Source organism: Choloepus didactylus, chromosome 19, assembly GCF_015220235.1.
Source record: "Choloepus didactylus isolate mChoDid1 chromosome 19, mChoDid1.pri, whole genome shotgun sequence".
Taxonomy (NCBI): Eukaryota; Metazoa; Chordata; class Mammalia; order Pilosa; family Megalonychidae; genus Choloepus; species Choloepus didactylus.
Genome location: NC_051325.1, coordinates 42,156,115 through 42,183,526, shown reverse-complemented (window position 1 = coordinate 42,183,526; position 27,412 = coordinate 42,156,115). Strand labels below are relative to the sequence as shown.

The following is a 27,412-nucleotide window of genomic DNA, read 5'->3' as shown; positions in this document are numbered from 1 at the left end:
AGAGCCATCCCCAGGGAGGCCAAGTGTGGACCAAGGAAGACAGGCTGTGCGGAACTGCTGTTCAACAGCGACACCATGTGGCAAAGACCGGAACAACAACCCAGTGGACGGATCCCCTCTCCAGACTCTCAATGCCTGGCATTGAGTGAACCCAAGTACTCTCAGAGTGTAATGAGGGGCATCCTCAAAAAGTAGCAAGAGGACTTTCTGCTAGTGTAGAGATGTGGAGGCTCAAGAGCTTAATTAGAGAGAGAAAAAGAGGTGATAATGCTGTTAAATGACACTGCAGGCCATACTGTTTATAGCCAATGAATGAATGAATGAATGAATGAATGAATGACACAAGCAGGAAACAACATCAGCACACAGAGTTCCACAGAGAAAAAAAAGTTTTGTTTTGTTTTGTTTTTTTTATGGTGAAGCACAAAAAGGATATGAAATGCATTTCTGGAGTAAATGTTTGTGCAGCCTTAGCTCTTGAGAAAAGCTCATAATCCTTAACACATTTTCCCAATGAACAAGGTTCCCATGTTTAGATCATTCCAGAATCTGAGTTTGGAGAAGTTTGCAAGGGTTTCTTCGTAAAGATCTAGAGAGAAACGACTGGAGAAAGACTGCCTGTGTCCCTCAGGCCTCTTGGGAGCAGGCACTGGCAGCCCTCACCCCCCATGCAGCTGACAGACCCAGTGTCCCCAGCGACTTCAGCCGTAGTGGACATCTGCTCCAAACAGCAGGAAATTCTAGGGAGAGATGGGAACAGCATCATCAGCTGGAAATGCACCCCTTTTTTGTAAGTGTGGGGGCTGCTGGGTTATTAAAAAGGAAACCTTGGGAGCCTGCCTATTGTGAAGGAGAGAGTAGAGCAGGGCCTGTCTGCTGACAGAAAGGCAGAGGTGAGCTGGGGCATGGGGGGCCTCGCCACTGGGGCCTGCTTATCAATGGCTGCCCAGGCCCGTGAATCTGTCAGCAGCTTCCCTGGCAGCTGCTTCCGTCTCCGATGCGGAGACCCCCCGGATGTTTCAGAGGCCTTCGTATGTCACCCCTGCCTCTTGGCAGCTCAAGGGAGCCCTTGTTCCAATGAAGGCTGCAAAACAACTTCTCTTTGCTCCTTTGTGCCCTTCACTCAGAATTTTCAGAAATGGAAACATTTCTGATATGGGGCCTTTTAAATCTTTTTTCCAAGGATGAACTTGGTAAAACTTGGGAGATATGGAGGTTGTGTTCCTTCTGCCCTCTCAGCTATTTTTCTACAGTCTCTTAGCCTCATTAGCATCCTGGTCTGAAGAAGCGGGGACTGATTTGCTGGGCTTTGGCAAAGGGAGAGCAAGGAACGTGGGGGGGGTGGGCTCCCATGGTGGACACAGGATTACCAGGAAAGCCATCGACCATGGTAAGGAACACAGTGGTGGTGATGGCTTCATGGCAGAGCTATCGCTGGGACGCACTGAGTTTCAGGGGATGCTGGAGACACTGAGGAAATCGGCAAGTGCCCAAGTCAGGAGTTTAGATGCAGTAAGGAGGCTGGAAGGGTGGCCGGGACACTGGATGGCATGGAGAAGGCCGTTCAGCCTGAGGGAGTCAGTGAGAGTGACCAGGAAAAGCCAACATGGGGGAAGAGAAGGGGCCCAGGGAGGACCCCTGGAGAACCCCAGCTGGGAAGGGGCAGTGGGAACAGTGAGGAGACTGCAATGCCGAGGGAGAGAGGTGGGTGGAAAACCAGGAGGCCAGGGCATCTTCCAGACTTAGAGAAGAAAGCATGCCAAGGGAAGGGGCAACTAGCGTCAAGCTCTGCTCGGAGGTCAGGCCGGGTGGAAGCCAAGAGGAAGCCTGAGTGTCTAAATCTGTCAGACACTGACCACGTTTCATACTCCACCGTGCCCAGAAAGATGCTGGATGCAAAGAAGGCATGCCATAGGCATTTGCCAAGTATTTAAGTGCATCTACCTTATCAAAGGGGCTCTTTGGTCACCAAATGAGTTTCGTTTTTACCTAGTGTCGTGTGGGAACCATGCGGCCGATGGTTAAAAGCAGGGAGTTGGGCTTTGAATCTGGACCTCATTTAGTACCTGTGTGGCTCTGGTCAAGTTATTTAACCTTTCAGAGACTTGGTTGTCCTCTGTTTATTAACAGCACCTACATCCCAGGGTTGATGTAAGAGTAGAAAGCGCTTGATACAGTGCTTGGCACAAAGGAAGCGTTTCAGTGGGAGATCACTATTCTCATGGGAGATTTAGTGAAAAGAAGTCTTTGGGACTCACCTGGTGAGGCCGAAGCACCAGATTGGAGAGCTGGAGGCGGGCGAGCAGCGGGAGAGGAAAGCCTTTTTGCAGCCTCTCTGCAATGGAAGCCGACGGTGAGGACCAGGGGAGAGAAAGCAGAGGGTGTGGGTGACAAGAGATCCAGGGTCTGCAGCCTTCCCAAGCCGACATGCCTGGCTCCAGGGAGGCACTGGCATGGGTGAACATGCCCGAAAGGAGGCTGCACCTCCCACCCTCTCCTCCACCATGCTCCGGATGGGACTCTGCATTCCTGGGGGTGGCTGCCCTGCTGCTGTTCACGAGGCCCAGGTGGCATCCCCAGGGCGGCTGCTTGCAGGGGTGTGGACAGAGCTCGGACATGTGCTTATGGGTCCCCACCTGTGTGTGTGGGAAGCCCCTCAAGGTTTAGGATGAAGCCAGAGATGGGCAGCAGTCAGGGGACCAGCTTCCGTATACTACCACATTTTACACAGAACTCTGGAGAGACCAGGAATTCTGAACTTGAGTTTAGAGTGGACTCCCCAGTCATTGTCAAGCTGCATTTGTCAAATTAGCAAGATGGATCATACTCTATAATGTTTTGACTTAATTTATAATTTCTAAATGTCCTCATCCCATGTTATGGGGGCCTCTGTACTCCAGCCTGTGGCTCTGCAGAGGTTAGCGGCAGGTCTGTCTGAAGCTTTTACCAGCATGGGGATCCAGCATCAACCTCTCACCTGCTCTGTGACCTACAGTGAGTTACTTAACCTCTCTGAACATCCATTTCTCCAATTCCCATCTCATGGGGCTCTCGTAAGGATTAGATGAAAAAATGGATGAGCACATTGTAGGAACACAACACCTGTGAGTTCCCTTTGCCCATCCCATTTGAGGTTCAATTCAGGGGACCACCTCCACCCCCACAACTGGAACCGGGAGTGGGAGTCTCTAGGGCAGCCTCCCCACCCATCCTCACCTGCTTCCCCCAGGACAAAAATCAGTTGTTCCTCCCAAGCTCCTTACCGTTAACCTTGGGAAGCACAATCTCAGGCACAAAATAGTTCATGAGAGCCTGCAGCAGTTCAACCTGGAAACCAGAGGGCCCTGCGTCACCCTCTTCCCACTCCGACCGACCTCTCCCCCACCAGCCGGACCCCTGAGAGCAGAGCAGTGACACAGTGGTGACGTGAGAACAAGGCATCCTGACCAAGGTCACAGAAATGCTTTCTTTTGCGCTAAGGATTCCAGGTGCAAAACACATTCTGAACTGTCAGGTGCAAGGCAAAGGTTAAAGAGGCTCATCAGACAGTAAATTGAAACGTGAAAAACCTTTGTGTAAAAAAAAATTTTCTCAGATACTGCGGGCTAGAGGGCAAATCGGTTCAACCATTTTGAGGGCTATTTGACACTGTTCGTCAAAAACCTTAAAAATGTGTGTGCCGTGTGGGCCAGCAAACCTGCCTCCATGATCATTAGTCTAAGGAAAATTTAGATGCAAGAATGCTCACCAAAGCAATAAATTTAACCAAAACAAAAAACTAAAAGCCACCTATATGTCCAACCATGGGGTAATCAATTGGGGGAAATGATGGCCCTTTGATGTTGGGAAATACTATGCAACTGTTAAGAACGATATTGTAGAAATGTATCAACTCAGATATTCATGACACTTTTAAGTAAGGAAAAGCAAGCTATAGAAACCACGTAATCCATTTTTTAATTAAATGTGCTTAGCCAAAAGTCAGGACGAATATCTTCCAAAATATTAACTAAGTGACGAAAGTATGGATGGTTTTTATTTTTTTCGTTTTGCAAATCTGTAGGTTCTGACTATTCTACAGTGTATATTTTGGTTTGGCAATAAGAAAAAAAATTCAAAAATGATGTAAAACCTTCAAGATAATTGCCTACAGTGCTGACATTTACAACTTGTAAATATGTACATTGTCGTTTCTGGAACAATTGAGCTTCCTTCCCCAGGCTACACTTTCCTGGGCGCATCAAATGTGGTGACTTTCTTACCATGAATCCTGGGAGCTTAAAATTTTTATTTTCTGCAGAAGCAGAAGTTAGCTACTGACTTAGTCAAGCCACGGTGAGTGAGACGCTAGCACTAATAAATCCATGAAAATAAAATGAGGTTGCTTTCCACCCATCTGTTTGTTTGTTATCTCATCAGGTAGAAAAGACTGGGTGGGTTTTCATCAGGTTTGGAGGGATGTTGGGACAGTCTGATTTCAGAACTGGGTGACTCACAAGGGCACTCGCTAGGTGGGGAACTTGGGGGCAACTCAGGGATCTAAGGAATTGTTCTCTGGGGCAGTGGAAACTGGAGTTCAGCAATGAGCCCACTAGGGGACTCAGGCTACTTGTATTAGACACCATGGACAGAGTCGATGCACAGTGGCCTGTGAAGTAAGTCCCGAGGGATTGCCCTGAACGGCTGGCGCTGAAGGGCATCGAGCTGCTGCTCACACGGGCAGCTCGCCGTCCACGCCCCAGGTGAGGGCAGCAGAGGGCAGTCTACTTATCGATGGTCAGTGATTCTCCAGTAGTGGAATCACGTTGGGCTGAGGCTATACCTGCTCCTCCCCACCTGTCCCTTCTCCATCGCAGTCAACGATTTCAACATTCACCCAGCTGCTCAGGCCAAAAATCTAGGGGTCGTTTTTGATTCCCCTTTCCCTCACCACATACATCAAATCTCTCGCCCAGTTCTGCCTACAAAATATATCCCCATCTTTCTCCTTCCTGGCCTAATCCCAGTCCCCATTTCTCACGTGGGCAAAGCACCAGCTGCTCCATGATCTCTCTGGTCTGATTCTTATCCCTGTAATCCACTCCTGGACCCTTGCCCCATCCCGGGCAAAGGGATCTTTTATGAAGATATAAATCAGATCATGTCACTCCCTGCAAGAAACAGCTCACTGGCTTCTCACTGCCTTTTGAGAACAATCTCCCCTCCCAGCTCCTGCCTGCCTCCCCGGCCGCATCCCCTCCTGCACCTCCTCCTCACTCGGCTCCAGCTACCCTGGCCTCCCCTCTGTTTCTCAGACATACCAAGCGCGCTCTCACCACATGGCCCTTGCTCCTGCTGTCCCCTCCGCCTGCAACAGATTCTCAGCCCAGACGTTGCCTCCTCCAAGAGGTCTTCCCTGATGACACCATTGAACCCTCAACCCTCCCATCCCTTCCTACCCCACCCCTGTTTTGTTTCTCCTAGCATTGATCATGATTGAAATGATCTTCATGACTTTCTTCTCTGTGCCCTCACCACATTGTAAGGCTCTGAGCCTAGCCCCTCTACCTGGGGCAGTACCTGGCATGTGGCAGGTGCGCCATAAAATGATTCACGTGTTCATTGAACCAACATCCGTTGTGCAGGTTTTCTGCACTGGCTCGTGCACATCTACTCATTTAAACCTCACCACGCTACCTTGGGTAGAAAGGGTTAGGCCTGACTCTTGGGGAAAGTCTGAAGTTGAAAGAGGGGAAGTGGCCACACAGTAAGCGGTGGAGCAGGGAGTCCAGCTCAGGTCTCTCTAGCCCCAAAGCTCTGCCCACCATTATTTAATATGCAAATTATATGCAAACAAACCAGTGACCTCCTATAAGGATGCCAGGATCCTGGAGTAACCCCCAGACCCCCAGATCAGGGGAAAAAGGAAGCCACCAAGGGCCTCAGACTCACCGAGAAGGAGCCAACATTCGAGTGCCTCAGCTCCAGGGACAGCCTGTGAGAAGGGGAGCAGGAGATGGAGACCACTATTTTCTTGGCCCGTATGAGAGCCCAGTTGCTGGGGATAAGGGGTCTGCTCTGGGTAGACACCAGCTTGTTCCCACCCAGGACCCATTCCCCCTTCCTCCGGTCACAGGCCTCTATTTTCCCTTTGGGGGAGTCGCCCCCTCCCCATGTTTGAGTGCTCTTGACCCCACACCGACCTCTGGGGCAGATGCCTCAGACCTGGCCAAAGGCAGAGGCTGCCTCCAAGACACAGTGACCACTGCGGGGAGGGACCCATGGCCCATGCTGGCCCAGTGAGAGCCGGTCTCAGGGAGTCTGCTGGAGTTTCTGAGAATGAGGGGTTCTGTTTTCCTCACCCAAATTAGGGGTTGCTGGTAACCATTTATGCCACTACTTGGTGACAGCCTGTTATGACTGAAGCCAACACAGGAGAGCAGAGCCAAGAGATGGAGAGTCACAGTCCTCGTGACATCATTTGGGCACCTGAATCTACCCTTGCCTGAAACCCTTGGACTTTTCCATTGTAGGAGCCAATAAATCATGCTCCCATTACAGACTTCATGGCATTTTAACAGTGACCTCAGGAAAAAAGGAGGAATATACAGCTGTTTATTGAACGCCTGTCATTCACTGTGCTGGGTACTTTGTCCCACTGAATTTATGCAAAACTTCAAGAGACAAGGATCCATTTTACAGATGAGGAAGGTGACACTCCAATCACGCGATCTGCCCAAGGTCACGCAGCTAACATTTACCAAAGCAGGACTTCGAGCCCAGGGCTCTCTGATGCCAAAGCCCTTGCTGTCTCCAAAACTCGGCAAAGCTTGAAAACTTGCTCCTGTTCCCCCCAAAGTTGGGAACCCCAGAATCCCTGCACTATGGGATTTCACCACCCCCAACCCCACCCCCTGCGTATTTCAGAAAGTCTGGGCTCAGCCACCACCCAGCTGTCTCCTCCCCAGCTCCTCGACTTGAGAGGCCCTCGGGGGTTCCAGGGAAAATTGAATCCACATGTTTCTGAAGTGTAACACTTGTCAAAATGAGGCCAAGAGAAATGAGGAGAATGTCAACCTCAGGGGCTGAGCTCAAGGTTGGGAAGGACAGTGCCGAGCCGGAGAGGAGTGGGAGTGGCAGGAATGTGGGTCAGAACTCAATTCCACCAGTGCGAACACGGTTCAGAGGCAGGTGCCAAGTCTAAATGTCGGGTCCTCACTTCTGCCCTCTCTTGCTCCCTCCCCGTGTATCTCTGGGTGTCTCCTCTCTGTCCTCCCCCACACACACACACTTGCTCTCTCTCTGTCTTCCCCTTTCCTCTTTCCATCCCTCTTCATCTGTTGCTCCCTCTGTCTTTCTCTGTGTGTGTGTCTTTTGGTGTCTCTACACCCCACCCCATCTCCCTCTTTTTGTGTCCCTCTGTCTCTTCTCCCACTTTTGTCTTTCTCTCTTTCTGTGCACCTCTTTCTCTTTCCCTCTTGCTTACTGAGCACTTGCCTCCCGGCGGTGTTCTGAACACTACCCACATGTGAACATCACAAGGATGCTACTGGCAAAGATCTCTTCCAGGGCTTCTTTTACAGCCAGGGAAACCGAAGTTTGGAGAGTTTTGGTGCTTGCCAAGGCGAGCTGGGCTTCAAATGCACAACTTTACATCAGAGCCACAACTTCCTCTGTCAGGATCCAAAGCCAGCTCAGTTCGAAGCCGGAATCCTCTGGCAGGGTTGCCTTAGGATGGGGTGTGAAGATGTTGAAGGGGGTTTCCAAGTGCCAAGGAAGGCCGGGAACATGGGGCAGCAGGAGGCAGTGGGGGGCTGTGTGGTTCGGTGTGGAGTGGAGTCATGCCTGGTGCTGCCCAGCCAGGTGAGTCTGCCTGGGACTGAGAGATTTCCCAGGACACAGGATGATCAGTGCTAAAACGGGGGCCCTCCCAGCAAATCAAGACGGTTGGTGACCCTGGGCCAGTCAGGTCATCCCTGAGCATCGATTTTACTCTCTGCAAAATGGGAATAATTGTGCCTGTCTCGCATCACTTGAGGCTTAAACATGGTGAATGAACAGGAAAGTGATGGCCTTGGCTCCCACATGGGCACCAAGGATGGATAGCAGCCCCCTCCTCCTGCCCCACCAGCCCACTCACCTGCCCAGCGTGAGCCTTCCAATGATCCTGTCAGACCTGGCACCGACCTCCACAAAAACGTTTGTGTGCTGCAAAGCAACGACCCAGAGGTGAAGTTCCCTGCCCCAGGAGCCCAGGGCTTTGCGAGGCCTGCAGACCATACGCCTGTCAGACCCCAGAACCCCCGGGCAGGGAAGTCCCGGGCTGTTAGCTGGTTACCGTTTTCTCCTCCATTTCAGAGTTCAGGGCCACTCCCAGAGGGACCGTGTGACAGGGACTGCAGGCTGGAGTCTGGGCTAGCCCTCTTCTCACAACCATGCATTTATTTATTCAACTCAGCAACTTTTCCCTGAGTTTGAAAACCAAGGTCCCACCTCGGCTTTCCTGCTCACTGTCTGCACAACTCTGGGTGAGTCACTAAGCCCCCCAGGCCCCATTTTTTCTGCAAAGTGGAGATGGTGGCTCACAGCCTGTATGGGCCCCGCAGACAGGAGATACCTCGAGGTGGGGAGAGGGGTTGGACTGTACCCCTCATGGCTGTGGTGGCTGCTATCAGATGTTTCTGGAGTGGTGAAATGGTCAAATGACTGAACGCACAAGTCGACATGGAATGAAAATTTGAATAAATGAAAGATTGAGCAAATACACAGATGAAGGCATGAACAAAGATATGCATGGATGAATAAAGGAATGAACAAACAAATATAAAAAAGAATGATCAAACAAAGATACAAATAAATGAATAAATGAGTAATTGAACAAATGAACGCCTCATCAACCAGAAAGGGCATAGACTATTTAAGTCAATAATTGAATGAATAATAAAAGGGATGAATGAGTGTGAATGAGTGAATGAACACATATACCAAGAAATGAATGAACAAACGTATGCACAAATGAATAAATGAATGGATGAACAAAATGCACCAATGAATAATTGAAATCACAAAAGATATGAGTGAATGAATTGGAAACAGTACAACATATTACAAGTGAATGGACAGAATGGGTAACTGAGTAAATGAAAACTTGAACAAATGAGTGATTGAATGAATAAACAAATACACAAATGAATGACTGAATGCCTGTGGGAGCGAGGAGCAGCTGAGAGCAGTGGCTCAGGGCTCAGGGGTGACTCATCGCCCATGCCTGGGGCAGCTTACCATGCCAAGCTGGAAGAGGAGGGCCAGGGAGGAGTTGGGGAGGACGGCAAAGGCCCGGGCCTCCAGGTCGGGGATGAAGGCCAGGCCTTCGGGGCTCACGGTGAGGCGTGGTGGGGAGGAGACGGCCAAGAGCAGCTGCACTTTCATGTTGGGGAACATCCTGGCCACCTGCAGCCCCGCGAGGGTGGCCAACCAGAGGGGTAGGTTTTATGAAAATGTTTCTAAATCGTGTCATGCCCCTCCCCTGCCTACACGCCTCCAGTGTCTTCCCGCAGCTCCTAGAATAAATCCAGATGACTGCGCAATCTGGCACTTGGTGCCAGGCTAGCCTCATGCACCTATCTCTTCCCTTTGCCCCCCTCCACTCCAGCCACACAGAACTCCTTTCTGCAGCTCAAACCGGCAAGCTCTGATCTAAGACCTTTACACTTTCTGGTCCCTCTCCTTGAATGCTTGTCCCCCATTCTAAGCAAAATTGGCTCTGTCCTTCCTTCAGGTCTCAGCTCAAATGTCACCTCCTCAAAGTGCAATAATAGCTTCAGGAGGACAATGGCAAGGGCCTTATTGATCCCCATCTAGGTGAGCTTCCAATCCTCCGCCAGGCAAGCTCACAGTCCGAGGAAAAATATTGTGATTGTTATGCACCTGCAGCTTCCAGGCAATTCCCCTGCTCCATCTACCCCCAGTATCACCACCACCACCAGTACCTCCAGTAGAGAAATTTCTGGAGTAGCACCACCAGGGAGGTCTTCCTTGACCGCCTCGTCTAACTCCTCCACCTGTTAGCCTCTCTTATGACCATCTGTCGTTGTCTTTGTAATTGTTTGGTGCACCCGAATACTGTTTTTCTCTCTCCACTGGACTATGAGCTCCAGGAGGGCAGACACTGAGTCTGCTTTGGGGGTGCCCAGCCCCAGTCCACGATGGACACTCAATAGATATGTGTTGAGTGGGATGATCCCTAGTATCTAGGATCTCTCCTGGCCAACTGGGTGCTTGGGGCTTCTCCATATGGGGGACAGGCTGTAGGAATTCTCTTCCAACCCCAGGGAGGGGAGGACTCGTGAAGCCACTCAGTGGAGCCCAGCACCCCCCAGCACCCCCAGGCCACCTCCTGAGCTGACTAAAGGATCCAGGCCCTTTACTTACCTGTGGTAAGAAGGTTCCAAGCATCTCAGTTGTCAGTTGGAATCTGGACTTCTCTGGAATCTTTAACAAGAGAAGAGAAGAGGATTGGGGGATTATGTTATAGATGGAGTGTGAAGGCAAATTCTATATGGGAATGAGAGACTGAATAGACAAGCAGACAGTGACCAGATCATATATGACAACAGAATTCTGATCCACAACCTCAGCCCAGGAAGCAAACCTCACTCTCTGCAGCAATCAGCCGAGGACGGTCAAGACTTGATCAGTGACTGCCAGCTGCCCTATTATTTTTATCCCTGAGAAAGCCAAATATGGTCCTCAGACTGGTCCCTGAGGATGCCCAGCTTCTAGGTGGCCTCCCCCAGCTTCCCCACAGCAGCCACCTGCAGTCAGAGCACACCTGAAGCCCTCACTTTTGTCCACGGTAGAGCTTTCCCACCCCCCACCCCCGCCTGCCTTTGAGTCTCTGCCAAAGGCAAGTGATGGTGTCTGTCTCCCTTGCTCTGAACAAGTGGCTGGCTTGTTCCCATTTGGGTTGTCTTTGTTCATATGTGCAGGGAGCACGTGGGACATTCCAGGAGCAGCATAGAAGGAACCACACAAGGTGAGTGACCGCCTTGGGGTCAGGTTGCTTCTCTATTCTGGAGAGGATGGTCCTTTCCTCACCTTACAGATGGGTGAACTGAGGCCAGAGTGGGCCTCGACCATGACCGTGTGATAGAGACAATGAAGACGATGACAACAATGTGACACGACACTTAGACTGGATCACGGAGCCCGGCTTGCGGCAGGACTCGGTCAGTGTGAGCTGCTAGTTTTATTGTTCACTGAGTTCTTTGACATGCCAAGCACTGTGCCAAGTGTGTCCATGCTTTAATATCTCGTTTAAGCCTCATTGCAACCTTTTGAGGAAGGTGCTGTTACTGGCGTTTGATAGATGAGGTTGAGTAACTGCCCAAGCTCCCCCAGCTGGAGAGGAGTGAGGTGGATATCCAAACTCAGGTCTGGCTGGCTCTCGGGAAGACCTCGGGCTCCCCCAGCAGGCTTGCTGGACTCTGAGTCCAGTGCTCTTCCCACATCCTCCCCCAGCCCGGCCTTACCGCATCGTCTGTGAGGGTCAGCTGCAGGGCTCCGGCCTCATGGTACACAAGGCCAGCGGTGTTGAAGAAGTAGTCAGAGATGCCCAGGTACACCATGCGGTCGTGGTCGATGGGAAAGGCCAGCACGGGCGGGGTGAAGGGGGATGGGGTGCGGCCGGCCAGCCTGAAGAACTCCCCCTGAGGGCGGAGGCCACAGAGTGAACCCAGGAGAACCTCAGGGATAACACCCGCGGCTCCATCTCAGGGAAAAGTGGGGCTGAGGACACGGGTCATGCATTCACAGAAGAAAACGCAGTGGCCCCTGTGCATCGAAAGCCTCCTCCCTGTGAGTTTCTGAGTGCTTTGCACGCCAGCCGTGGGAGGTAGGTGTAACTGTGCTTTGACAGGAGAGGACACTGAGGCACAGAGAGGTTAAGTGACTTGCCCAAGGTTACCCAGGTGGGAAATGGCAGAGCCAGGAATCAAACCCCGGCCTCCAGGGTCCAGCGAGCACACCCTTAAGCACCCCACTGTCTCAGCCTCAACCTTGCTAATAAGCACAGAAACCTAGTAAAAGAACAATGAGACTCCTTTTTTAAAAAAAAAAAATCTACCAAATTAGCAAAATTTTTAAAGAGAGACGTAAACCATTTTAAGTGTTTTAAATTTATACTCTATAGTTTTTGGTGAAAGTGTTCATACACTGCCGGGGGATATACATTTATACAGTTCTGAAGAGTGCGTGCACGTGAATGCTTAGAACCAGGGAACCGGGGGGCGTCACTCCACGGCCGACAGCCAGGACCTGTGTGCAGGAGCCTGGGTGGGGTGGGGTGGGGTGAAGGGAACCTTCCCGATTTGCTAGCGATGATTATGATGTACTAATATTTTAATCTTTTACTTTGCTGTGTCACTTACATATATTTTTTTTAAGTACACCATTTGGCCCAGCAATTTCTGGGAAATACTCAAGGATGGGCAGAGCTGCAACTAAAAGAGGATGAATGGAGAATGTCCCAGGAGGGGGCACTGCCCACCACCCGCCGAAAGACAGCACAGCTGGCAGGGGGCCTGCAGGAGCATGATCCCTGGTAGCACAGAAAGATACGTTACGTTTTCATGTCTTTTAAAAGTTGTAAAAGAGCATGTATCGTGTGACTCATTGCAGGACCGTGCGTGCGTGAGTACATTTGTTTCCATGTCTCTATGTGTGTATGCGTGTGTGTGGATGTTTTCCTTTGTCTTGGCATAGGCAGGATTGGAAGGATCTAAACTTGTGTTGTTGATGGTAGTTATCTCTGGGTTGTAAGATCTGGGTAATGACTCCCGCATTCCTCCCTTCCTCCCCTTCCTATTTATTCCTCTGCTTCTTTGTAGTTTCTAAATTTTCCTTCTTACACCTAATGTGTTTTTTTTTTCTTCATTCATCTATTTCATTTCCAGGGGATGAGGATACAGCCGTGAACAAAGCCAACTTGGCCCCTGCCCCTGGGGAGCTCACAGTCTAGTGGGAGAGGCAGACAACGGCAAACAAACAGTAAACAAACAAGCAAGCCACCTGCTGAATGAGGCACCTCCAGAATGAATTCTGGGGAGAGGGGACCTGCCCTGGCCAGGTGGCCGGGGAAGGCTGCGCTAGAAGGGCCACTGAGCAGAGACCCACCCGGAGCGTAAGAAGCCGCCAGCCGGCTAGAGGTGGGCCCTGGCAGCGAGAGGCGCTCCAGGCCCTCGTCTAGGGCCCGGCGGAGGGAACCAGCTGCAGGGGTTTGAGGAAGCACAGGCGGATATCTCTGGTTGGAGCCCGTGGTGAGCGAATAGGGGAGTGGCACAACGTGAAACTCTATCCCTCCATCCCTCCCTCCCTCCCTCCTTCCTTTCCTCCATCCTCCACCCATCCATCCACCCAACAAAAATTTACTGAGCACCTGTCAATGCCAAGCATACTTCTAGGTACTGCACATTCTGTAGTGAACAAAGGAGGCACATCCCCTTCTCTCTCATTCTAGTGAGAGAAACAGACTGTGTGTGTGTGCGTGTGTGTGCATGCATGCAATAAGTCCTGTGTGTGTGTGTGCACACGCACACAATAAATCCTACTGAGAAAAATAAAGCAGGATGCAGGGGAAGAGGAAGGAGCTTTTCAGCGAGTGGTCAGGAAAGGCCTGTCTGGGGAGGGGGCATTTGAGCAAAGATGTGTGGTAAGCCCAGGAGGGCTGTGGGTACTGGGGGGCAAGGGGCGCCTGGGCAAAGGGAGGAGCAAATGCCCAAGTCCTGGGGAGCGAGCGAGCATAGTGTGTTTAAGAAATGGCAAGACGGCCAGAGTGACTGGAGCAGGGAGAGGAGGGGGTGACTGAGGAGGTGTGCGGGCAAAGGGCAAAGAGGAGGTGAGGGGAGCCACGTTTCCGAGTGTGAGAGGGAGCCCCGGGAGGGCCTGAGGCACTGACAGGAGGGTGTGTGATTCACCGTGTAAGCCTCACCTTCAGCTTCCCATCCAGGTAGTCGGCTGTGGCTGTCAGAGGGGCCACCAGCGAGTAATCAATCCCAGCCACGGCATCTATTTTGGCTGTCACTAGAGGGAAAAGAGATGGACCCTGAACTGGCTCCCCACAGCAGTGTCCCTGGGGTCTGGGGCACGGGATCAGGAACTGCTGTGCCAGTTCCAGCCCCACCCCCTCCTCCAGGAAGCCCTCCATGAAAATGAGCTCCCCTCAAAGGAAAACGAACCCACACCCCATATGCACAGACATTATCCCACTCCCTTCTTCCTACAGCCTCAAGATGAGTATCTAAACGGAACAGACAGGCCTGGGCTGGAATGGAACTCAGCCTCTCACCAGCTCCGTCCAGTCCCTTTGCTTCTCTGAGCCTCTCTCTTTGTCATTTATAGAATGTGACCTCACAGGTGCTGGGAGGATTAAATGAGGTGCATGCCAAACGTCCCCTGCAGAGTAGTGGCAAGACCCCAGGCCCAGCCCAGGCTGGCTCAGGTCTCAATTGTTTCCTCACAGTAATCAATGAGAATTAAATAATTTCAATTCCCCTTTTAACCCTTCCTTCCCATGTTGCAGGGAAAGAAACTGAGGCTCAGAAACGGCAAATTGTCCAGGTTGGTAGAGCTGGCACGTGACAGAGCTGAGACTTAATCCAAAATCCTTTTCCTGCCTGATGGGAAGAAACATTGGCCACTGTCACTGCACTGAACAAGTACAGGGTGGGTCCTACCCTGGGAGGGGCTGGGGGCAGTACCTGGAGGAAGGAAATTCAAATTAAATAGGCATGACCAGGTGCCTGCCATGCCAGGCTCTGCAGGGTGGCAGCCCAGGTCACAGTTTGGGGCACAAACTCCAGAATAAGAACACCTGGATTTGGATCCTGCATTTGCTTCTTATTGACTTTGGGACCTTGAGCAAGCCACAGCTCCTTTCTGAGCCTCAGTTTCCCCGTCTGTAAAATCAGGGAGATCACACCTACCTTAGTGGGGTGCTGGGAGGCTGGGAAAAGACACTTCTGCTGAGCGCTTGGTACTAGGTGAGCCCTCGGTAAGAGGGAGTCCTCCCCGGCCATGGCAGCTATCCTCCTTGGCTGCAGTTTACCAAGGGCAGGGACTGTTGTCCCCATCTTAAGGATCAGGAAACTGAGACTCAGAGAGGAGAAGTGACCAGCCTCAGATCTCGGGCCAGCCATGCGGCTCTGGTCTCAGAGAGCTGGGAAAATGCGGCTCTTTGGCTCTGCAGGAGTGGAGAATGTGTGGGGTACGAGCTGCTTTTCCATCTAAATTCTGAACCTGCCACAAGGATCTGGCTCAGTAGGGATCCAACCCCAGGTGCCATTCGAAAATAACCTGTTCTACCCATCCCCACCCAGGTCTGGGCCTGTCTCGGAAACCTCTTGGCTCCGTAACACCCACCCTGCCTTCCACACCCCTCCCCCTTCAACCCAGCCTTCCTTGACCCCCACCTAGCCCTCACCTGGCAGAGTCTGGAAATAAGGTTGCAGCTTGGAGGACACAGCACTGGTCACTGTTGCACATATCTGGGGAGAACCAAAGAATCGATCAGTGAGGGTCTGCCATAGTGGAAAGTGTCCTTCCAGGACGTGCTTTGTTTTCCTTGAATGTCTCCTTGAAAATCATGTATCTAATCAAGTTTCCCTTTTCTCCTTGGCCACCAGAAAGCTCAAAGGCCAACATGCAGTTTGGAAAAGTAACTATACATGATTGTATGACCTACAAATCTGCACTGTGTTCCCCATCTGGTGAGGAACTTCCCTGATGGGCATTTTTGTTTTCTATTTTATAATGTGGTTTTGTTTGTTTGCTCTTACCATCTCAGATCTTTTGTGGAATGAGATGGTGAAAAAAAACAACAAACAGGAAGTGGTCAGTGGTCAGCCCTCCCCTTTCTGTGCTGCTCCAGAGCAAGGTGGACAGGCCTTTTGCAAGAGCCTGGGTGGGCACCTCACCTCTGCAGTGTAAGGCTGGGGAAGGCCTCCCTGACCCCCTCCCACATAACTCTCAGGAGAACATGCGCTCGTCTGAGATCTGGGTCACAAGCCAAGTTTGCCACTGAGGTTGGTACTCCGTTTCTCTAGCTCTCCACATCTTCATCTCTCAAATGGAATGTGGCAGGTTGTGTTTTTCCACTCCACTTGCACTTCTGTAATGTGACCTTGACACTCCCCACCAAGAAATGGAGTCAAGGAGCTCTCCCCTTGCAGCTGGGCAGGCTCTGTGAGTTGCTCATGACCAACAGAAAGTGGCGGAAGTGACATTGTGTCCCGGGCCACGAATAGTTGCTCTGGCCGACAGTTCCAGCTCAGCCCAGGCAGCAGATGTGTGAGAGAGGAGTCTCTCCCCCCAGATGATTCCCTGAGCTTTTGAATCTGCCCAGATGAAGCCCCAGACAGCGTGGGGCAGAGAAGCTAAGCCACCCCACCATGCCTGTGTGGTTTCCTGGCCCACAGAATCCAGGATCATTCTACGAGGGTGGTGGTTTTATGCCTCTAAATTTGCGGCTGTTTGTTTGAGAGCAATAGAGAGCTGGAACATAGGATTAAAACCACAGCCTTCCCCAACTTGAAGGGGTTGAGGCTGGGGGTGGGGTCAGATGCCCCTACCCTCACCCTCTCCACCTTGTTCTCCCCAAGGCACAGATGACCTCTGCTGGTCAGCCAATGAGTCTCTTCTGGCCTTGCCTTTCTTGGCTGTTGGGCAGCCCCTGGCATGGCTGACGGCTCCCGCCTTCTCGGGCTCTGTGATCGAGGACTCTCCAGTCCCTCCTCCCATGTCTCCCTCACTCCTCCCCGCACACCTTTTGTGAGCTCCTCTTCTGTCCCTGTAAATGCTGCAGCTCTCAGGGTTTGCTTCTCTGCTCTCCACTCCTTGCTCTCCATGCCCCGTCCCTGAGCCATAGCAGGCAGACCCACAGCCCCCTGGAGCAGACGATACCAGTGCTACACCCCAAGCCCCTTGGCCCATCCACACCTCCAAGTCTTCTGCCTCCAGCTCCTGCACCTCTCTCCTGGGGGCTTTCCCTCGCCCATGGACCCAGCTCTGACGTTCCAAGGAGTAAAAACCCCTAGGAACAGCCCTCGACCAAAGAGGGGTAAGAGTTGGTGCATAAATGCCCCAGCTTCCTTAACCCCTTTTGGGACAATCCTGAAGTCTGTTTCACACGGGCCTCTGAGAGGCCCCCGCAGGACTGAGCCCTGGCTGCTCACAGCTGTAACCTCTCCCCACTCCCTTCCCCCCTCCCGCACCGCGCTGCCTGGGAGCCCCTCCCAAATAAACTTCTTACACCGAAATCCTCATCTGGGCATCTGCCTTGGAGCGAACCCAAGCAAAGGTATCTCCACTGCTGCCATTCTGTGGCCAATGCCGGGTCTGGTTTGCAGCCAGGCCTCTCCTGAGGACCCCCAAGGCCAGCACCTCCCAAACCACATGCCTCAGGCTGTTACTCCTCCTCAGGTTGGCCCCACCATCCGCCCCTCTGTTCCCCTTCCTTCCCCATGGCCAGTCAGGTCATTTTATCCAGGAATGGAGCACCGGAGGAAAGGGAGGAAAGAAAAAATGGAGAAGGGAGGAAAAAAATTTGGTTTCCCCAGAGTGTGTTTCTATCATCATACTCTGGAAGTCCCAAGAGGACCTAGAACATTGTTTCCTGAGGAGCTGGCCCAGCACATCTGGTGGCTGGGGCACAGCTGGACACCTGAGCTGCCTGTCAGCCGCCGGCCTCCAACACTGCTCACCTGTCAGGCCCACAGATGGCTCCAAACCACAGGAAATCACAGCTGGGAGTCTGGCTCCCCCTCACCCTACACACCCTATCTGGACTGGGGCTCTTCCTTCTCGCAGATGCAAGGTGGACTCCTCAGCTCTCTCCTCTTCACTTCCAGCCCCTCCTGGAGTCATGGAGCCCTGACACTTCATTCATTCATTCTTTCATTCATTCAAGCCAGTACTCCTTGTTATGATTGAGAGCTATGCCTTTGGAGAGGGTGTCCTGGGTTTGAATCCCACCAGTATCACTTCCTCTCTCTGTGTACCTCAGTTTCCTTATGTTTAAAAAGGATAATCATGGCTCACCCCTTAGGAACTATGTGTGGATTAAATGCTAGAATCCATATAGTGTTCCTAGCCAGCTCTCTATAAACACTCAGCACATGTCGTCATCATCATCACCCTCCTCACCATGACCATCTTCACCATTACCCTCATTCTCATCACCACAATCACCTTCACCATCACCCTGATTCTCATCATTGTCATCATCTTCATCACCACCATCTTCACCATCACCCTCATTCTCATCACCACAATCACCTTCACCATCACCCTGATTCTCATCATCATCTTCACCATCACCCTGATTCTCATCACCACCATCATCTTCACCATCACCCTGAGTCTCATCATCATCATCATCTTCACCACCACTATCTTCACCATCACCCTCATTCTCATCACCACAATCACCTTCACCATCACCCTGATTCTCATCGTCATCTTCACCATCACCCTCATTCTCATCACCACCATCTTCACCATCACCCCGATTCTCATCATCATCATCATCTTCACCACCACTATCTTCACCATCACCCTCATTCTCATCGTGATCATCATCATCTTCATCACCATCATCTTCACCATCACCCCCATTCTTGTCATAATCAGCAGCAGCAGCAGTGTTATCACTTTTTAGCTTGGCTTCTGTACAGGAGCCACTCTTGGGTGGTACTAAGAAACAATTTGTTTTATTAATTATGAATTTTATATATCACAGTCCTCCTCATACTATTACTCAATTAGAAAAAAGAATTGAGCTGGTGGGTGAGTCTGCTTGGCAGAGGAGCACATTGCCTACATTATCTCATTAATCTTCACAAAACCTTGGTGAAGAAGCTATTAATGTTCCCGTTTTACAGATGGTGAAACTGAGGCTCAGAATGGTCGAGAAATTTGCCCAAGATCACACAGTTAGGCCCTGGAGCCAGAACTAAAACCTAGAGGATGTGACCCCCAAACCCCATTCTCTAATCCACTGTTATGCAGCTGGAAAACCATGCATTTTTTTTTTAACTTTTGGCCAAGTGCTTTCAGATAGATTATCACATTTGAGTGATGTTTTCCTACCTGAGTTGTCAGAGCCATGACCAAAAGCCGACATTTCCCTCCTAGAAGACTGTACCAGCCTCCGTGGTAGCCTCCCTGCCTCTCCCTGCCTCCACTCCTGGCCCCTCCAGTTGTTCTCACAGCAGACATGGAAATTGTTCTAAAGCACAGATTGGCCATGTCACCCCCTTGCCTAAACCCTTCAATGGCTACCCACTGTTCTCTGGAGAAAGGCCAAGTTCACTGTCTTGAGCTGCTTGCCCTATGAGACAGGCTCAGGTGATTTCTGGGAGCTGATGTTTTGTTAATGGAAAACCAGCCCAATTATTGGCCCTTCTTCTCAGCTGGAGAAGCTGGTTGGTGGAGTTCAGAGTATGGCAGGGCTGGGAAACACTAGTTGGTGCCCATCTCTTGTAACAGTTCCAGATTCAAGAAATGGGTTGCAAGTGGGGTTTGGCCAAAGCCCAGGCTTGAGACTTAATCAATTGCATGTTTTCTGGGTGGGGAGCACCAAGAGGGGAATTTGGGGTGGGCAGGGGAGGGTGGGGGAAGGAGATGATGGGAACAGAGGGCTGGTGGGAGGGAAGTGTTGGTAGTTTCTCTGCAGGGAGAGACAGTGGGGGCAGAGCAGTGGTGGTTCAAGTGGATATGGGGGAAATTCTGCTGTGGTATGTGTGATATGGCCCCTTCTCTGTCTCTTGGTAGGATCCTCAGTAAAATATGCATGGCTGACTTTTAGAGCTGGATTTGTGGTTTCAAAGGTCTGTGAGGACTGCTGAGGGGCTCTAGGGTGGGAATAAAGTGACCATGATGCACTGGGCGTGTGGACGCTGACGTCCGCTCCCGCTTGACCACCGACGAGACGCGGAGCCCCACCTACCTTTTTGTTCATGTTGTTTCGGAGTGCAGACTCGATTTTTTTGTGGAAAAGCTGGATCAGCCACCTGGAGATTGACACCCCAGGACATGCATGAGGCTTCCCAGATGTCCCCTCATCCAGGAAGCCTTCCTCCCCCCTCCAAGTAGAACTAGGCAAGCTTGTCCCTGGGTCCCAACTCTGCACACCCCATTAGGCGCTTCTCACCCTGTGCGTGTGGGATCTGTTTCTGGGGTCAGCGTCTCAACCCGGCCTGGGTCTCAGCTGCAGCACTCCCCTTCCTCTCTGCCCTCCAGCCACACTAGGTGCTCACGGTCTCTTGTGTCCAGAGCTTCGTCCCACCACAGGGCCTTTGCACATGCTGCTCCCTCAGCCTGAAACGCCCCTGTCCTCAAAGCTACCTGGTTAACTCCTACTTACTCTTTTCATCTCAGTTCAAATGTCTCTTCCTCAAGGAAGGACTGGCCAGCCCCCAGATTGGGTCAGATCCCCCTGTTCTGTGCACTCACAGCGCCATGTACCCCTTCTTATTTCTCATCTCCTTTTATAATTATCCATTAACCATTCATTAATGTGATGATTTGGTTAATGTCTGTCTTCCCCACTGGGCTGAAAGCTTCAAGAAGACAGGAACTGTGTAATTAATAGTCTGGAGGCAGCTATTCCAGCGTTTGAAACCCTCCTCAGCACTCACTAGCTATGGGAATTTGAGTTATTTTTTATCCTCTCTGTGCCTCGGTTTCCTTCCTTGAGAGTGGGATAATGATAGACCAACCTTATAGAGTCATTGTACAGATTGAATGAGAAACTGCACATGCTGGAAACAGTGCTTGGCCATACTAAGCCTCCAATCAATGTTCGCTGTTACTAGATTTGCAGTGCTCCTGCTACTGCTTCCTGAGCACTGTGCACAGTAGATGTTTGTTGAATGAATGGATGGATGGATGCCTACGATATGTGGTGAGGATTTGAAACTTAGTGCATATAAAGTGCTTAGCACAGAGCCCGGGTCATGGTAAGTAGTCGTTCAAGTCTGCAGGACGCTTAACGAGCAAGTCATCCCTCGAGGTGGGGACAGTGTCTGCCTCATCTGAGGACCCCTGCCCCTCCCCTGCACCTGGAGACTCTGAGCGAGTCGTGGAGTGGAGGTGGCACTCCAGACGTGTTTTCTGACCACAGGACAGTCACCTTGAGGACAGTTCTGCTTGAGGTTCCTCCCCCCACCTAACCCCCGAGAGATCGTACCCCAAGCTGCCGCCTGAGATGTGCACATGGACGCCGCTGATGTGGCTGGTGCAGCTGGAGCAGGCAACGGTGACGTGCCCAGAGGCGGGGTCACTGCCCAGCTTCAGGTCAGCGGAAATGGATATGCCGTCCACTCTCAGGTCAAACTTGCCACTGATTTTGCTAAATGACAACAAAAAGAAATTATTTGGAGCAGGCGCTTTATTCCCCACTGCTTTCAAACTGTACACCAATGCTGGGAGGAAGGTTCTGCTGTTATCCCCACTCAGGGTGAGGAGGGGAGGCTCAGAGAGGGGAGGAGCTCGCCCAAGGTCACACAGCAGCTGAGTGGTACAGCCAGGATTCTAGTCTTACGTTTGAACCCATGTCTTCCTGGCACAACTCTGCTCTTAACCACTGCCTTGGTGACTTAATGCTGTGTGGCCCTGGGCACATTTCTTAACCTCTCTGAGCTTCACTTTCCTCACCCAGATGCTGGACCAGCAGTGGAACACCTGAGTGTCAGTCTCTGCTTTGCCACTAAAACACTGGGTGATTTGGGGCCAATGACTTTAATTAATTAATGTGCTCATTTTGTTAAATGGGATTAATAACTCTTCCCTTAGAGATGAAATGAGGTTTGGATAAGAATGTATGTAATCTGATTGTATGTAACCAGATTACAGAATGTATGTAATCAGGTTACATGAATGTAATCTGTCAACTTGTCTATAATATGATGAAGGGTTATTGTTATTATTATTTTATCAACAAGTGGAATGTTAGATGCTGAAGAGCCCAAGTGAAGAATGAAGCACTTCTTGTTGTGGGAAGTGGACAGACCCAGTCCCTATAAGGGAGGGCAGACTCATGTCCTTTTCCTTAGCTACAATGCCCTCTGCTCCTTCCTCTCTCTAGATTCCCCATAAAGGAGAAGGTGTTAAAGTGATCGGTCAATATTTAGATTCTAAGTTGTAGTTTGGGTGAGTTGCTCCAATTTTTCACCCATCCTTGCATCCACACCCTTACCAAGGCCCTGACTTTGGGCTTGGCCACACTACTTGCTTTGGCCAAGGGCACATGGGTAGAAGTGACCGTGGGCCACTCTGGGCCTAGGCCTTAAGAGGACAGGCATGCTTCTGCTTGTCCTCTTGCACCTCTGCCATCACCAAGAGAACACCTCGCCCTGGCGAGCCCACTGGTCCAAGGAGCAGAGATCCATGGGGAGCAGAGTTACCCCAGCCGAGCCCAGCCTAGACCAGCTGAACCTCAGCTGACCCCCAGATACGAAAGTGATATTACATGGTGGTTGTTTTAAGCCACTGAGTTTGGGATGGTTTGTTACATGGTGATAGCTAACTGATACATTGGAGATGCCACTTAGACTCCTCCTAAGCCACAGGCTCCCCCTCAGCCTTGCCAGGGTCCAGCATTGAGGAGTCAGACAAATGTTCAGCTGTTAAAAAGAGTTACTTGGTTGAATCTTCTTATGTGGAAAATTCCCTCAGGAGCTCTGCAAGGACAAGGGTGATGGGTGAGGCCAAATTTGGGCATTCCTGGGAATCCATCCCTAGTCCCTGTCAAATCTCACCAAGAATTCACCCTTATACCCAATAGCTCTGGGCAGAGAAACGCACATGAACTTCCGTGCCTTCCATTTTCCATTCATCTCGACATCAGCGTTGCTGATGGAGAATCGAAGGCCCACGTTGGGCACCAGTCTTATCTCGGAACTGGGCATCTGGAATCTGCGGATAGCCATGCTGCAAAGGAGAAAAATTCAGCCAGCCTCCTGGGTGCCCACACGAGGGTTTGGTTAACGCAGACTCATCTCCCCCTCCCACCCTGGTCCTTCACCCCGTCCACCCCAGGGGGTCCCAGAAGACAGTGCAGTGGGAGGGCTTTGAAGTCAAACACATCTGAGTTTGAATCCTGCTCCTCCACTTACGATTGTGTGACCCGGAAAGGCCACTTAATCACCCTGAGCCTCAGTTTCCTCATTTGTAAAATGGGAACAACACTCTCTGTCTTGCAGGGTATGTGATAACCAGTGAAGCTAATGAACGCTCTCCCATTGGCTGCAAGCTCTGTAAAGAGGTGGGGTGTGTCTCTGTTTTCACTCTTATAGCCCCAGAGCCTGCTGAGTCAGACACCTAGTAGGTGCTCAAAAATATCTGTTGAATGAAGGGGCGGGTAAAATTCTGTAGAGAACACTTAACGGTTTTTCTGCACAGCAGCCACACACCCTTCTTATGGTAACAGAACTGCTATTTCATTTTGGTTTTACCTGCATCTTCAGAGGATGGAGCTTCTGACCCAAGCTTAAGCCAATTAGTGTATTCTATTACCCTGGCCAGAGTGATTGGTTCAGGTGTGCACACAACCTAAGATGGACCAATCAGAGTCACTCTTAGTTAGGGCTTTGGGTTGAGCTGAGTTTGAGGGAGTGTTGAGGAGATAAAGGAGGAGATGCTGGCGGGGGGACACCCTCCCTGAGACCTGGGACTCCCCAAGGAAGGGATGCTGAGAGCTGGTGAGAAAGAAACAGGGTCCAGTGACATCATTTGCGCCCACCTCAAGTTGAACCTAAAGCCAGACAATGCCGGGGACTTTTCAGCCATGGGAGCCATTAAATTCTAGCTTAGGCCATTTCGGATTAGGATTTTTTTTGTCCTTGAAATCCACCCAAATCATAATTGATACATGGGCTGGCATAGTGTTTTGGCTTTCATGTACCCTGGGAGTTATAGTGAGTGCCTGGAAGACACGGTTTTTGTGGCTTCCTCCGAGCTGAGCTCGGGCAGCGTATCTCCTTGCGATAGTGTAAACACTGCCTTTTGGATCCTAACCTCCCTGAGTTTAGGAGTTTGAGGCTCTGCAATTCTAGGTCTGGATGGCCCCAGAAGACGACAGTTCCTGCACACTGAGGATTCAGCACAGACAGGCCTCACCTGTAGAATTCATAACTCCCTTTCCCTAAAAGCTTGATCTTAAACTTTCCTGAGATATCGGGGATCTTGATCTTCTCCAGCTCCTTCTGCAGCTCGATCACTCCCTGCTGGCAGGCTGAGGGGAGAGAGAAGGGGGCGGTCAGGGCACAGCCTGTGAGCCTGGAAGGGCGGATCAACGTCAGGACAGGCCCGGGCCCTTGGCCCTGTCCATAGGAGGGGCCCGTAGGGTCCCACCTCTGAGGTGCAGTTGGAGGGGTCCAAAACAGGGATCAGCTAAGGTTTTCTCTAAAGAGCCAGATAGTAAATGTTTTCAGCTTTGTGGGTCGCACCGTCTCTGTCGCAGCTACTCGACTTTGCCGTTTTCACACAAAAGCAGCCATAGACAACACGTAAATGAATGAGCAGGCCTGTGCTCCAATAAAGCTTCATTTATGGACACTGAAATTTGAATTTCATATAATTTTTCATGTGTCATAAATATTATTCTTCTTCTGATTTTTTTTCAACTGTTTAAAATGTGAAGGTTAGTCTCAGCTCACAGACCATCCAAAATTACACAGTAGGCCAGATCTGGTCTGTAGGCTGCAGTTTGCCAACATGTGGTCTAAAATATCACCCCAAAATCCAGTCAAGTACTCTACAAGTATTTACTAAATACTGACCCCATGCCCAGCACTGTGCTGTGCCTTTGCAGATATCCCACTCCCTCTGGCTTTTAAAATCCGTCTCTCCACAGGGCCTCTTGGCACATGCCGTTCCTTCTGCCTGGAAACCTTTTCCCTCCCACCTTCACCTGGCCAACTTCTAGCCAGCTTGAGCAGCTCTTCCTTGACTCAACGGTTGGGAACAACCCCCTGTTACCATTCTCATGAGTTACAGACCTCCTTTGGAGCCCCAGGTACCACTTATCCATGGCCCTTTGATTAAAGTCCCTCTCCCCATCTAGATGTAAGCTCAGCGGCAATGTTGGTTTTAGTGACTGACCTGTCCCCTACATCTATCATAGTGCCCTGCACTTAGAAGGCACTGAATTAATATTTGTTGGATGATTCAAGAAACGAACTCCCCAATGCCAGGAATTCCACCATAAGCTATTGCGCATTTAACAGCTTCAGAGAACCAACTACAAGGCAAATATGTGAGCTAGAGAGGAGCCAGTAGAAAGATGAGGGAGCTGAGGCTTGAACCCTGAGCCGGCTAACTATCATGCCCACGTACTTCCAGCTCTTCCATACCGGCACTCTGGAGCCAAGTTTTCCTGACTCCCAGTCCAGTGCTCTTTCTATAACTTGAGGCCATCATATCTGCCTCAGCTGCCAAGGAGGTGAGCAGGAAGTACAAAGAGGAACAAAGGAGTGATCTGGGCAAGGGCTACTTCCAGGGAAGGTAAGCCTGGGGTTGGAGGGTGCCTGAGCCTTTGTGGTCCGAGCCTTCTGTTTTCCAAGAGTCAGCTAAGAAAATAGGGATAGTAGTAGCAGAAGTAGTAGTAAACATTATCGAGCTGTTACTCTGTGCCAGCCTCTGTACATGTATTAAGTCACTGAATCTTAACAATCCTAGGAAGTAGGTCCCATTATTGCCCCTATTTCACAGATGAGGAAGCTGAGACTCAGAGAGGTGAGGTGCCTTGCCCAGGGCCACACATCTGATGGGTGGTGGAGGCGGGATTTGAACCCAGGCCTTCTGATCCCAGAACCCATGCCCTGGGTAGGCCTTCTGGGGGGTCAAAAGTAAACAACACAGACATGGTTCCTGCTTGGAAGGGAAAGGAAACCTGGGATGGCCAGGATCTGAAAGTCACGGCATGCCAAAGGGTGAGGATATCTTCGGAGGGCACTAGGGAGCCATCAAAACATGTAAGCAGGGGAGAGACGAGAACAGATTTTGCTGCATTTCAGAAAACTCACTTGGAATGCCACATGGGACACAGGCAGAAGGGGAAACTGAAGCTGCTATAACAGGGCATGAGGACTTGTAGGTTTAAAGCCCCAGCCCAAGTCTCTGCTCCCAGAAAACCTTCAGGGCCATCCTAGATCTAGGTGCAGAGCAGGGCATGCTCCTTCCTCCCAGCTTATGCGGGGCCTGCTGTCTGCATCCCTCAGTTTCTGGGGTGTCCTGCAGGGCAAGGGTAGGAATTCAGGGGTGGGATACAAGTTCTCCTTGAGTTCTGCCATGACTTCCCTGAACACTTGACCAGTGGCGGTCTGCTCTCTCTCTCTTGGTCTGCAGAACTTGCTGTTCTGCAGTTTATATTTCTACTGGGTCATCAGGGAAGACCAGGGTTCAAATCCAGCTCCCCATGTCCCACGTCCCCTCTCCAAGCCTCAGTGGACCCACCCGTCAATGTTGTTAATAAGAAATAAGAATGTTGGCTTTAAAGGGCTGGCATACAGTTCGTGCTCAATAAGTTCACCTCAGGGGTGGGAGGGGAGGGACGGAAGACGTCCGATTACCGTAGTCAAGGCCCTTCTGGGTGATCCTGGCCACGAAGCCGGGATTGGTGGCCACCGCCACGGCCGTGCCCACCGCAGCCAGCACCACCAGGGCGGTCCATCGGGCCATGGCTCCGTCCGCTAGAGCCGCCAAAGCCTCGGGCCTGGGAGGGAAGTGGGCGCCTATAAAGGAGGCGCATAGGAAACGCAAGTGACCTGAGTGTGAAATGAGGAAGGAACGGGGCGTGGCTGGGGTCTGCGGTCCCCATGCTGGGTGGTTCAGCAGCCCCAGAGGAAGCCAGGAGGAGAGCCGGGTTCCATGTGTGTGTGTGGAGTGAGACCCCTGGGCATCATTCCGACCCTGAGCACCCCAACCCCCTCTCTGAACCCCCACCCAAATCCCCCCATCTCAGGGCTGTGCAAAAGCTGGGTGGTAGGCACATGGGGTTCACTGTACGATTCTTTCTACTTTTGATTTCTTTGATATTTTCCACATTAAGATGTTAAGGAAATGGAACATGTAGCTTTTTCTTGTCCTGAGAGTCATTCGAGGCAGTGAGTAAATGCTCAAATTTTGGAGTCTAACATCTTAGTTGTTGTTTCAAACCTCAGCTCTGCCACTCCCTAAAGGCCTTGGGCAAGCTGCTTAGCCTCTCTGAACCTCAGTTTCCTCTTCTGTGAAGTGGGGATGATACTAGTAGGTATCCTTCCCTGGATCACCGTGAAGACAGAAGGAGCTTTAAATCACTTAAAGCCCTTGGCGCACAGCCCCTGCTTACTAAGCACCCAAATGGAACATTTAAGTCCATGGTTAAGATCACTCTGGT

The 27,412-nt window shown here is 51.1% G+C and overlaps 1 protein-coding gene across 1 annotated transcript; it reads right to left on the bottom strand.

Annotated features, from left to right (window-relative positions):
* Positions 1-371: 371 nt before the first annotated feature.
* BPI (bactericidal permeability increasing protein) lies at positions 372-26,755 on the bottom strand. The gene is made up of 15 exons (XM_037812017.1): positions 26,607-26,755; positions 24,154-24,268; positions 22,840-22,965; positions 21,224-21,385; positions 19,982-20,045; positions 15,458-15,521; positions 13,967-14,058; positions 11,511-11,687; positions 10,411-10,470; positions 9,262-9,429; positions 8,120-8,187; positions 5,932-5,974; positions 3,264-3,327; positions 2,259-2,335; positions 372-740 (listed from the first exon to the last, which is right to left on the bottom strand). The coding sequence occupies exons 1-15, from the start codon at positions 26,713-26,715 to the stop codon at positions 702-704; spliced, it is 1,428 nt and encodes a 475-aa protein (XP_037667945.1). The 5' UTR covers positions 26,716-26,755; the 3' UTR covers positions 372-701.
* Between the last annotated feature and the right edge of the window lie 657 nt (positions 26,756-27,412).

What these genes read in the sequence shown, in the direction of transcription:
- BPI (XM_037812017.1), bottom strand. Translation starts at nt 26,715, where the DNA reads ATGGCCCGATGGACCGCCCTGGTGGTGCTGGCTGCGGTGGGCACGGCC. An exon ending in GAAACAACATGAACAAAAAG is followed by an intron (nt 15,522 to 19,981) that starts GTAGGTGGGGCT and finishes GGTTCTCCCCAG; the next exon opens with ATATGTGCAACAGTGACCAG. An exon ending in TGTGCTTCCCAAGGTTAACG is followed by an intron (nt 2,336 to 3,263) that starts GTAAGGAGCTTG and finishes CTTCCATTGCAG; the next exon opens with AGAGGCTGCAAAAAGGCTTT.